The 12401-nt window shown below is 34.5% G+C and overlaps 2 protein-coding genes across 2 annotated transcripts in view; one reads left to right on the top strand and one right to left on the bottom strand.

The window, feature by feature from the left end:
• The window catches only part of LOC130216531 (uncharacterized), a 20872-nt gene extending 11056 nt beyond the window's left edge, over window positions 1–9816 (bottom strand). Inside the window, exons 1-2 of the mRNA XM_056448428.1 lie at window positions 9562–9816; window positions 8191–8279 (exon numbers count right to left, since the gene is read on the bottom strand). Coding sequence (XP_056304403.1) covers window positions 8191–8279; window positions 9562–9643 — 171 coding nt within the window. The 5' untranslated portion in view covers window positions 9644–9816. The remainder of the gene's footprint in view (window positions 1–8190; window positions 8280–9561) is intronic.
• The window catches only part of guca1e (guanylate cyclase activator 1e), a 21701-nt gene continuing 18846 nt past the window's right edge, over window positions 9547–12401 (top strand). Inside the window, exon 1 of the mRNA XM_056448430.1 lies at window positions 9547–9800. The gene's annotated coding sequence lies outside the window, so the exon portion shown is untranslated. The remainder of the gene's footprint in view (window positions 9801–12401) is intronic.

Raw genomic sequence — 12401 nt, forward strand, 5'->3', positions numbered from 1 at the left:
GCTAAAACAAGTTAGTAAAATACATATTTTATGTAATATAACAACATTTGTTTTTGTTATGTTCGTAAACTTTAAGGCACGTAACTATTATTATTTAACTTTTAGAACAAGTGTCCTCTTTTAAATGAGACCAAACTTAAATATAATTACTTTTAGGGTGCTTTCACACTTAGACGTTTCTTTGGGAACCTGTCTCGTTAGTGCGGTTCATTTGTCGTATGTGAATCCCGCATCCGCACTCGCATCCGCACCAAATCAATCAGTCCGAGACTGGCTGACTGAAGAGGTCTCGGCTCGATTGAAATAAACTCTGGAGCAGATTTATTGTAGTGAGAAAGCAAAACAAACTAATGAACCAGGCTATATGACTGTTGTATTATGGTTGTGTAATAACTATATATACGGCTATATGAAGAGAGAATCCCAGGCAAATGTGTTTCATGTCGAATACGAAAGTGAAAGCATGCTGAAATATTAGAGTGCTGTTTATCCATTAGGGAAATAGACAGAAATTACCATCTGATCATTTCTCCAGATTTTAATTCTATAATATTTTGTATTAGGCCTGTTGATCTGACTGCAGTGTCGCTTCATTTGTTATTTCTCTCTATAATTTAAGCCTGTAATGCAGAATTCTAGCCAACGTTTCTTCAATAGATTGATCAATTCAATAGATTTTTACAAAACTGAAATGAGGCTATGAGAAAGATTTCGATAATATCTGATTTGTATTTGGTGACGATGTCTGTGTCAAAATTAAAGTGCAGCTTGTTGCTTATAATGTCTTATTTCTCATCATTATTAAATTAAAGTAAGGACGTATGACAGCAGAGCAGAACCCATGGGACTGGGGGAAAACCCTGAAACTCTGACCAATGTGAGGAGAGTTTACTCACACATGACTTGTTTTGGTCCGTTTAGAAACTTTGCCGTGTGAAAGCGAAGCGCACCAGGAACAAAAATAAACATTGCAACAATATTAATCCCTGTTTCAGAACAAAACAATCCATCTACATGTGTGAAAGCAGCCCAAGTCATTTTTAGGTCTTTTAAACACTGGTCTTAGCTCTTTTAAACACTGCAAACTATTTATTTAGGCTGAATTTAATTAAATTAATCAAATTCTGAATAATCAACTTCATTTCTTTGTTTAAATTCAGCCCAAATAAATTGTTTACAACCTTAAAAATGTAGTAAATCCACTGAATCATGGTTTAATCATTTTCTTCAGTGAGACGTGGGACTGATAATTAAGGAGTTAACGTAATTTGTGGCGTGCATAAAGAGACGCACCCCTTCAGGCTTTGTATATGCATTTCAGGTTCTGCTGTCTTTAATAGCAACATCACTTCATAAACCTGACCCAACATTCCTGCACTCGCACAAGGAGAAAAGAAAAGTGATTTAAAATAATATCCGCTCATTACAATAGCTGTGTTTCAGGCCCGGTGCGACGATTAGTCTACATTTACACCCATGACAGATGGGTTTATCCAAAGCAGCTAGCGTCAACATGGGAGCGGTGCTTGCTCATGCAAAATAAAGACAGAAGAAATTCCATAGTGGCTAGAAACGTGTCTCATCATCCAGCAAGAGCAAATCAAGCAAAAACACAGCGCTTCTCAACCCGACACGTGACTGAGGAGTGGGACTTACTTATTATTATGGCTGAAGTCATCTAGTAATAATTAATTAGTGTAATGACACTGCAGGACCCTCATCCTAAAAGCTTAGTGCTGACCCTAAATATGAGCAGCAAGATTCATAACAGATGTAAGATACAATACTTATATAATACAATACTGGTCAAAGAGAGCGGTGAGATTTGTAATCATATATATATATATATGGGCATCACAATGGTGCAGTGGGTAGCACGATCGCCTCACAGCAAGAAGGTCACTGGTTTGAGCCTCAACTAGGTCAGTTGGTGTTTCTGTGTGGAGTTTGCATGCTCTCCCCGTGTTGGTGTGGGTTTCTTCCGGGTGCTCCGGTTTCACCCAAGTCACAAGACATGCGCTATATGTGAATTGGGTAAGCTAAATTGGCCATATTGTATGTGTGTGAATGAAAGTTGATGGATGTTTCCCAGTGATGGGTTGCGACTGGAAGGGCATCCGCTGTGTGAAACATATGATAGATAAATTGGCGGTTCATTGCACTGTGGTGACCCCAGATTAATAAGGGGACTAAGACAAAGGAAAATGAATGAATTATATGTATATATAACTATTTATTTTAGAAAATGTCATGTATTCCTGTGGTTTTAACGCTGAGGTTTTAGCATCGTTACTTCAAAAATCATCCTAATATACTGAATTTGCTGGAAAAAACAAAACAAATTGTTTTATTGTTGTCATGTTGTTCAGCTTTCTTTGACAGTTCAGAAGGAGAGCCTTTATCTGAGATTATTAATGTCTTTCTCATCACTTCTAATTAATTAATGTAGAGTTGGTTTTGATCATTTCTTTATTAAAATTGTAAACACAAATTCTTCCATTCATCAAAGAATCCTAAAAATGACTCGATGTTAACAAATGTTGATGAAGATGATAAGAACAAGCATTTGTCGAACATTAAATCAGATGTTAGAGTGATATCTGAAGGAAGTAATGATGCTAATCCTCAAATCCTCTTTGAAATCACAGCAATAAATAAAATGTAAAAATACTAAAGTACAAATCTGTTATTTTAATTTCAATCGTTTTCAATAATTCAATATATTCAAATTCAATATATTTTATGCTTCTGAATTTGACCTCATTTGTTGTACTTTTGAGCAAATAAACACAGGCTTGATAAACGGAAGAGACCTCCTTCTGACCAGTGCTGTATGTTCAGCATAATCAACTAATTAAATGAACATTTTTACAGGATATATTCTTTACTATAATATATTTGATTAGTCAGTAGTCAAGCCAAAACTGGAACTAATCTAACACAAATAAACTGAAGATCTCAGTGCAAAAATTACTACACACAAGTTAATGTCAAGAGAAGCATCAAATATATACACATTTAGTTTAGAATTTCAATGTATTATCAGTCCCCCTTAACAATCAGGCTTCATTAGTTAATGTATTTACTAACATGAACTAATAATGAGCAATACTTGTACAGCATTTATTAATAATCAGTTCACCTTTTACTAATGCATTATTAACATCCAAATTCATGCTTATTAACATTAATGCACTGTGAGTTAACATGCACTAATAATGAATGACTGTGTTTTCATTACTATTATGATCAAATACTGTAATAAATGTATTGTTTGTTCATGTTAGTAAATGCATTAAGTAAAGCATCCTTATCTTTCTATTCCTGCAGATTTTCTGTGATTAAACCTCTTATTTTAATGGATTTAATAATACTGTTTTTCTTTAAATGCACTAAAATATATTATATTTGAGCAATTCCAATGCAAATGTCAACCTTACCATGAAAACAATTAAGTTTTCACCAAAATAGCGAAACCTTTTCTAGGATTTTGTGTAGGTTTGTCTTACAGTACTGTAAAAATACACATAATACATCTCTGTCAGTGTTTTTAAACATTTATATTTGATTTACCAAAGTCAAACAAGTGCCAATTTCGCATCTGTCACCTCCATAACCGAGCTTTATCCTTATAAATGCAGAAATGTCCAATAATATAAGCTCAATCATGTTTGTTCTACAGAGAGCAGCTCGTCTCCTGTTGATATGCATTGATTCTGTTGTGCAGTTTAACTCACAGAATGTCTATTAAGTATGTTGTATTACTGTAAACTCACAGACTTTATTCAGTCACATCAATAACACATGTTTATTTCCCTCATTTAACATATGAAACATGTTTACAGATTGATATTGTTCTGATCTCAGGACTCTGTGCTTAGTAGTTTTGTTAAATATGAACAGATGCTTCAATATAATGTCAACATTTACTCTCTCTGTGAGTTTGTGTTGGGTTTTCACTGTAAATGTCACGTCCATAACACTGGAACTGCTCATTTGCACTGGGAGATCGATAGAAATATACATTATTTAAAAGGGGTTGTGCTGATTTATGCTGAGCGCTGTGTATGACGGGATGTGGGTGCGATCTGCTGAACACAAACAAATGCTGTGTATTCAAAACAGCACCTGCAGCTCTGGAAAACTGAAGAAACCCGCATCAGTGCAGAGCTGAAACTGATTCCAGAGATTCAGATCAGCAGGAATGAGCCATCGGCGGCATTATAAACGACTTTATCTCCACTTCTAATCAGTTTAATGCATCTTTGCTAAATTAAATGATAAATTGATGATTCTTTAACCAAATTAAAGAATAATGGTATAGTGCATAATGTTATAAATGAGCAATTCTGGTGTTATGGATGCGACATTTAGAGTAAAAACCAAACATAAATTCACATAGACAGTATACGTTAACATTATATTATAACATCTGTTTATATTCTCCAGAACTGCTAACCACAGAGTTATATGATCAGAACAATATCAATCTGTAAACATGTTTCATATGTTAAATGAGGGAAATAAACCTGTGTTATGGATGTGACTGAATAAAATCTGCCAGTTTACAGTAATACAACATACTTTGTAGAAAATCTGTGAGTTAAACTGCACAACCCAGCAGAAATAACACTCATCAAGAGGATATTCCTTGCATTTGTGAGGATAAAGCTTGGTTATGGATGTGACGGATGTGAAATTGGGACTTTGGTAAATCACTGAAAACAGTGTTGCATGCAAAACTGTTGCAAACAATTTATTTGTGTTGAATTTAAACAAACAAATTAAATTTAATAATGTTCAACTTCATTTGTTTGTTTAAATTCAGCCCAAATACATTGTTTACAACCACTTAACATAAAATAATTGAGTAAATCCAAGCATCTCTGAATATTTTTCAGTGTAGTTGTTTGAAAACATTGACAGAGATATTTATGAGTGTTTCTACAGTGCTGTAAAACACAAGCCTACACAAACAACCCAGAAAGGGTTTCACCATTCTGCATTGGACATTTGCATTGGAATTGCTCGCATGCTTTTTAATTTAAATAAATGCTGATCATTCTAATCATCAAATAATCCTGAAAAACAAATTACTCAACTGTTAATAAATATTGCTGAAGGTAATAATCATAATAATAATGAACGCTTGTTGAACATTAAATCAACATATTATATCAGAGAGATTCAGATCATCAGGAATAACCTTTGTGTGGCATTATAAACATCTTTATCCTCACTTTTAATCAATTTACTGCATCTTTGCTAAATAAAATCATAAATATTGATGATTTCTTTATCTAAATTAAAAAAAGAAAGATAATAGTATACTGTGTAACGTTACAAATGCGCTTTACTTCAGATAAATGCTGATCTTTCTTCCTAATCATTAAAGAATCCTGATTTAAAAAAATGACCTCACTGTTAATAAATAATAGTGAAGATAATAATAATAATAGACGAACGTTTGTCGAACATTAAATCAACATATTATATTGGAGAGATTCAGATCATCAGGAATAATCTAATTATGCCATTATAAACATTATAAGCATCTTTTCTAAACAAAATCATAAATATTGATGATTTCTTTACCAAATAAAAAGGATAATAGTATAGTGTGTAATGTTACAGATGCGCTTTAATTCAGATAAACGCTGAGCTTTCTTCCTAATCATCAAAGAATCCTGATTAAAAAAAATTACTCCACTTTTATTAAATAATAATGAAGATAATAATAATAATAATTGATGAACGTTTGTCGAACATTAAATCAACATATTATATTGGAGAGATTCAGATCATCAGGAGTAACCTATTTTTGTGGCATTATAAACATCTTTATCCTCACTTTTAATCAATTTAATGCATCTTTGCTAAATACAATCATAAATATTGATGATCTATTTATCTAAATTAAAAAAAGAAAGATAATGGTCTAGTGCGTAATGTTACAAATGCTTTTTAATTCAGATAAATGCTGATCTTTCTTCCTAATCATCAAAGAAGCCTGATTAAAAAATTACTCCACTTTTAATAAATAATAATGAAGATAATAATAATAATAATTGATGAACGTTTGTTGAACATTAAATCAACATATTATATCAGAGAGATTCAGATCATCAGGAATAACCTTATTATGCCATTATAAAGATTATAAGCATCTTTGCTAAATAAAATCATAAATATTGATGATTTCTTTACCAAATTAAAAAAAGAAAGATAATGATATAGTGTGTAATGTTAAAAATGCTTTTATTTTAGATACATGATGATCTTTCTTCCTAATCCTGGTAAAAATTACTCCACTGTTATAAAATAATGATAAAGGTTATTATAATAAACATTATATCAGCATGTTATATTGGAGAGATTCAGATCCTCAGGAGTGAATCGCGAACGCTCAGTGTCTGACACACAATATTTGACTTTGTTTACTGTGATTTGCTCATCACCAGGGCGATGCGAGCTGTGCGTTTATCTGCGCTTTGTTCTGTCAGAGTGAAAGTGTGTTTATATGCTGAGGGTGTGTGTGTTTGTCCTCAAGCCAAAGGTGTGTCTCTTAGTACAGGCATATTTCTCTGCATTGTCAAGGAAATACATTTAAACTAAGACTATTCAGATTGCGTGGCAGTAATTGATGGACACCGCAAAAAATGCGTTCATGTACTATTATATTGTACTATACTATTAGTGCTATCTGGTGCTTTTTTTGTCTTGTTTCTGGTCCAAATATCTCAACATTGTTAAATCAAGAACCATTTAAAGAAAGAAAAAAAGCTAAAATAATCTGCCAATGGGGTAAGTAAAGGGCTCTTATTTCAAAGCGAAAACTAGATTATTCTGCTTACCGCATCGGCAGATTATTTAGCTTGTTTTAAGGAAAACTTAATTTTGACTCATTATTTCTGAAAACAAGACGACATATTTCAACTTGAAATAAGACAACTCTGCAAGAAAAAAATGCTTGTCTTCCTTAGTGTACGTTTAAATGCATTTTCATATACCACAGTATTTACATGGTACTACAAGATGCTTCAAAAACGAATATACATCCCAAAATTGGCACAGTTATTGTCCATAAACAAACATATCATAATATCATCGTACCACATGCAAAAACAAAGCATTGCCTTGGTAAATGCCCCCAAAAAAACATGGTGTTTACATACCATAAATCAGTCCCTCCAGGATTTTGCTGACCTTTTTATTTTATTATAGATAGATAGATAGATAGATAGATAGATAGATAGATAGATAGATAGATAGATAGATAGATAGATAGATAGATAGACAGATAGACAGATAGATAGATAGATAGAGAGAGAGATCGATAGAGAGATCGATAGACAGACAGATAGATAGACAGACAGATAGATAGATAGATAGATAGATAGATAGATAGATAGATAGATAGATAGATAGATAGATAGATAGATAGATAGATAGATAGACATGCAGATAGATAGATAGATAGATAGATAGATAGATAGATAGATAGATAGATAGATAGATAGATAGATAGATAGATAGATAGATAGATAGATAGATAGACAGACAGACAGACAGACAGACAGACAGACAGACAGACAGACAGACAGACAGACAGAGAGAGAGAGAGAGAGAGAGAGAGAGAGAGATAGATAGATAGATAGATAGATAGATAGATAGATAGATAGATAGATAGATAGATAGATAGATAGATGTGGTCTAAAATGACTGATGTCTTGTGACTGCATTCTCAAAATCTATGGTATTATACACTTCGGTTCTTGTGTTTTGCTGTAATTACACTTAAAAATCCATTGAACTCCTCAAGGAACTGATAAATGTACTTTTTTATATATATATATATATATATATATATATATATATATATATATATAAAAAACATGTTTTTGGCTTGTTTTTTTTTTGTACCAGGATTATGTGCTGTTTAAAACACATACCATTGTTTTAGCCTTTGTTCTAGTGCTCCAGTGTTATACTAAATTGTGTATATAGGCTATAAATATAAACCGATATCAAGTGTTGTCTCTGAAAATATGCTAATACTGTTTTTAAGTAACCCTAAAACTACTTAAATACAATTTTCAGTGTTAGCTTTGATTCTAAAATCTTAAAGCCATGTACTGTATGTTTACTTCTACATAGTCTGGTCATGTGACTGGCGTGTTTTTGACGTACCGTGAAGTGTTTGACAGTCGGTCTCGAGCGAACTTTGGCGGTTCCAGATTCTGGGATGGCAGCCGAGTCCAACATCAGTTCTAGGTTACCTTAAAAACAACAACAACAACAATGAATTACGGGATGTTTACCTGGCTAGCATGGCTAAAGCTGCCCCGTATGGTTCAAAGTCACTGCGCAACAACACGTGACCGCATACAATAACAACGTCAGGTACATGCGTTTAAATGGCAGGTCAAAGGTCAGTGTTTGCTTGGTGTCCTTAAACATTTGATATACACACTCTAATCTTAAATTATATTCACGTTTACGTCTCATTTTGCTGTTATCCAACATGACTGCATTGTTTCAGATGATTTCTGAGTGAGTGTCCCTGATCTACAGCCTACAATCTCATAATATGAGATAGATTATCTATTAGTTTCTTCATTGACCGCTTTAAATGTGTTAATGATGTAATTAGCACTGAGATGAGCGTCATCAAACCTTACAAACAGGAAGTTTGACCTGATTTATGACACCAGAGATCACGTTATCTGATCTTCCTTTGAAATATAGGGAAGATGTGCATCAGCAGGTGAGTCCTTTAATGTAATCAATGTTAAAGCTCAATAAGGCAATGATGATAATGAAATAAATGGATAAAATATTGCTTTTTCACATGTTTGGCACAAAAACAAACAGATAAGGCAAACAAAAAACTTTAGACCATTTATAAACAACATTATATTCATACAATGATAGTTTTACTATAGTAAACTGTGGTGTATTAATGTATGATTGATGTTTTTAGTAAACGTGTAGAGTAATTTGTTTATATTATCTACAATTTTAAATGATAGAATTACCACAACAGATTAATTCAAGTGCTTTTGGATGTTTCAGAAACATTATTTACTATATAACTTACTGTAGTATTTTGGGTTGTCATGGTGCATGTCCAATAAACATGGCTGGCTACCATGGTATAAGTATAAAAACATGGTATTACAATGGTATTACACTGATATATTTCTAACATAGTTGTATTACAGTGTTATATATGTTATATATCCGCACAGGTGTTAGATTATTATGTAATATTTCCAATCTACAGAGTTATGCGTCAGTGTAATCGGACACGTAGCTTGTCGATTTAAGAAAATACCGCATTGTAAGCGGTTTCACTTTTATTTCATCGGGAAAAACACTTTTAAACACAAACCTACGAAACAAACACATGCCTCCGTGTTTTTCTTGCGTTTAAAGGTGTTTTCGGGACCTGTTGCGCAGAAGAGTGACGCGCAGGTTCAGAGGTCAGCTGAAGAACACCTCTTTAACGGACATTAGAGCTGTTTTTCTAAACGCGAGTGTGAGTTGTGCTCCTCTTACCCATCTCCTTGTTAATATCCACATTTGTGTCGTACAGAGAGGGGTTCTTCCGGCTCAGGAAGTGCAGCGGTCCTTTCTTCATGGTTGTCGTCAGAGTGAATCCGTTGATTTTAAATCAGCGTGATTTCATGATTTCAGAGTTGGAGCGAGTGTTTCGAGTCCCGTCACTGATTCACAAACACTGAGAGCAGAAAATGGCCCCAGAGCCGCCCGAGAGAAACCACGCCCACTCAAGACAGGTGAACACACACACACACACACCTTAAAGAATTCACACGAAGACACACACACACCTTAAAGTACTCACACCCTCTCGCTCTCTCTCTCTCACTCACTCACACACACACACACACAAAGATATTAAAGCCTTCATGCTGTACCAACTCTCACACATCTTAAAGACGTCACACTAAGACAAACACCTTAAACATACACACATTAAAGCCGAACATAGACATGGACATAAAAAATCACACACATACATCCCTTAAAAGCCTACATACAAACTTTCTCACACACACACACACCTTAAAGACTTCACACAAACACACACACACTTTAAAGACTTCACACAAACACACTCACACACACACACACCTTAAAGACTTCACACAAACACACACACACACACACCTTAAACACTTCACACAAACACACACACACCTTAAACACTTCACACACACACACACCTTAAACACTTCACACAAACACACACACACACACACACCTTAAAGACTTCGCACAAACAAACACACACCTTAAAGACTTCGCACAAACACACACACACCCCTTAAACACTTCACACAAACACACACACACCCTTAAACACTTCACACAAACACACACACACACACACACACACACACACACACCTTAAATACTTCACACAAACACACACACACACACTTTAAAGACTTCACACAAACACACACACACTTTAAAGACTTCACACAAACACACTCACACACACACACACCTTAAACACTTCACACAAACACACACACACACACACACACCTTAAAGACTTCACACAAACACACACACACACACACCTTAAACACTTCACACAAACACACACACACCTTAAACACTTCACACACACACACACCTTAAACACTTCACACAAACACACACACACCTTAAAGACTTCGCACAAACAAACACACACACACCTTAAAGACTTCGCACAAACACACACACACACCTTAAACACTTCACACAAACACACACACACCTTAAACACTTCACACAAACACACACACACACACACCTTAAACACTTCACACAAACACACACACACACACACACACACCTTAAACACTTCACACAAACACACACACACCTTAAATACTTCACACAAACACACACACCTTAAACACTTCACACAAACACACACACCTTAAAGACTTCACACAAACACACACACACACACACACACACACACACACACACACACACACACACACACACACCTTAAAGACTTCGCACAAACACACACACACACCTTAAACACTTCACACAAACACACACACACCTTAAATACTTCACACAAACACACACACACCTTAAATACTTCACACAAACACACACACCTTAAACACTTCACACAAACACACACACCTTAAAGACTTCACACAAACCCCCCCCCACACACACACCTTAAAGACTTCACACAAACACACACACCTTAAAAGTAGCTACTCACGTTAACACACACACACACACACCTCTTAAAGTCTTCACACAAACTTTTACACACAAAAACACACATTAAAGCTTTCCTACACACACACACACACACACACACGCACCTTACAGATTTTCAATGAACACACACACACACACACACCCTAAATATTTCACACAAACTCTCTCTCTCTGTCTGTCTGTCTGTCTCTCACACACACACACACACACACACACACACACACACACACACACACACCTTACAGCTTTTCAATGAACACACACACCCTAAATATTTCACACAAACTCTCTCTCTCTCTCTCTCTCTCTCTCTCTCTCTCTCTCTCACACACACACACACCCTTAATATTACTCAATCTTCCTTCCATTAAGGAGTGAAACCCAAATATTTGTTGTCATGGAGAATTTCAGTCTCTTTCAGTCATAAATCAATATTCTCAGTCTCCTCTTTACTCTTCCTGTTTTATGGAAAGTTGATTCCCAAAAATAGCCAAATAGGAACCAAATATCTTAATTAAAGTTCTTAAATCGGACATTTCATTATTTAATCCGCTTTATCCAGCCTGAAAATGATCAGACTGTTCTCATCATCAAACTCTTATCATTATTATTCATTTTCCCTCATTATTATTTCAATGATTAGATGATCTATACAGTAGGTTGCTCTGTATTATAAGTCTAAATGTTTATGGATTAACTTATGTAAATGAATAACACATTTCTACAGTGTTTAGTAATAGTAAAATATAAATCTTTTAGGACACAATATGGGTTTGTCCCTATTTGACCCAACATTGGCTCACAACATCCCAGCATGTCTTTAGAATACACAGTCTGCTTTCACACAGTCATTAGATCAGGTGTGTAATAACCTGGTATTATCCCTAAACCTGTCTTTAACATAGTTACCTGATTTAACCCAGAAGTTTGTTGGGTAAATACAGTTACTTATTCAATTGTGTTGAAAATAATTGAGAGGCTAAACGATGCTTTAATCCAGCATTTGTAGTAACAGCTCTCTAGATTCATAATTAAAAGTAATCAAAAATAATCAAAATTCACTTTAAGCATGTGTTTAGATCTTAAAAATTTAGCAAGGGAATATACTCTCACCGGCCACTTTATTAGGCACA

This window comes from Danio aesculapii, chromosome 22 (assembly GCF_903798145.1).
Source record: "Danio aesculapii chromosome 22, fDanAes4.1, whole genome shotgun sequence".
NCBI classification, from domain to species: domain Eukaryota; kingdom Metazoa; phylum Chordata; class Actinopteri; order Cypriniformes; family Danionidae; genus Danio; species Danio aesculapii.